The sequence below is a fragment of the Priapulus caudatus genome, unplaced genomic scaffold (assembly GCF_000485595.1).
Source record: "Priapulus caudatus unplaced genomic scaffold, Priapulus_caudatus-5.0.1 Scaffold4791, whole genome shotgun sequence".
NCBI classification, from domain to species: domain Eukaryota; kingdom Metazoa; phylum Priapulida; class Priapulimorpha; order Priapulimorphida; family Priapulidae; genus Priapulus; species Priapulus caudatus.
This window is the reverse complement of record NW_014581852.1, coordinates 2372-3302: the sequence shown is the minus strand read 5'-3', so window position 1 is coordinate 3302 and position 931 is coordinate 2372. Positions and strand designations below refer to the sequence as shown.

The following is a 931-nucleotide window of genomic DNA, read 5'->3' as shown; positions in this document are numbered from 1 at the left end:
CTCTCTCGCTCTCTCTCTCTCGCTCGCTTGTTCTCTCTTTCTCGCTCGCTCTGTCTCTCTCTCTCTCTCTCTCTCGCTCGCTCGCTTGCTTCTCTCTTTCTCGCTTTCTCGCTCGCTCTGTCTCTCTCTCTCGCTCTCTATCTCTCTCTCTCGCTCTCGCTGTCTCTCTCTGTTTCTGTCTGTCTCTCGCTCTCTCTCTCTCTCTGTTTCTATCTATCTATCTCTCTCTCTCTCGCTCACTCTCCCTTCTCCCTACCACCCCCTCTCTCTCACTGTCATGCACCTGTAACTCGCTGGTGCTTGCATCAGGTATGAGCAGTGCAGCGTGGTTTGCTGTCTTCAATAGAAGTGAGAGGTAGGTGAAGGTGAGAGACTTCACCGGAACGTTCTTGCTGTTAAACTGCAAAACAGGTGTGCGTTTCGATTTTTTTAAATTGTTTATTTATTTGCGTTTAATTTTTATTATGCGTTTCGAAATATTCGGCAAACGCTAGAAAAAAAATTTTAAATTTTTTAAAATTTAAAATTTTTATCGACAGATCCTTTGTGATTTACGTTAAAATAGTATTCAATTCTTAGTGGTGGTGGTGGAGATTTCGTGGTTACAGTGTTAGTTAAGCCATGATCGTATTAGACAACTATGTGACTGAACACAGTATCTTCAGAACTCATGAGTGTGCGTTAATGCATACATGTCTGTGTGTGCGTGCGTGCGTGCGTGTGTGCGTGTGTGCGTGTGTGCGTGTGCCTGTGTGTACGTGCGTGTGTGTACGTGCGCGTGTGTACGTGCGCGTGCACGTGCGTGCGCGTGCGTGCACGTGCGTGTGTGTACGTGCGTGTGTGTACGTGCGTGTGTGTACGTGCGTTGTGTGTACGTGCGTGTCTGTACGTGCGTGTGTGTACGTGCGTGTGTGTACGTGCGTGTGTTTAC

The 931-nt window shown here is 47.5% G+C and overlaps 1 protein-coding gene across 1 annotated transcript in view; it reads right to left on the bottom strand.

The window, feature by feature from the left end:
• The window catches only part of LOC106819852 (DNA excision repair protein ERCC-6-like 2), a gene marked incomplete at its 3' end in the record, with an annotated part of 6503 nt that extends 5831 nt beyond the window's left edge, over positions 1 to 672 (bottom strand). Inside the window, exons 1-2 of the mRNA XM_014824426.1 lie at positions 655 to 672; positions 284 to 400 (exon numbers count right to left, since the gene is read on the bottom strand). Coding sequence (XP_014679912.1) covers positions 284 to 400; positions 655 to 672 — 135 coding nt within the window. The remainder of the gene's footprint in view (positions 1 to 283; positions 401 to 654) is intronic.
• Between the last annotated feature and the right edge of the window lie 259 nt (positions 673 to 931).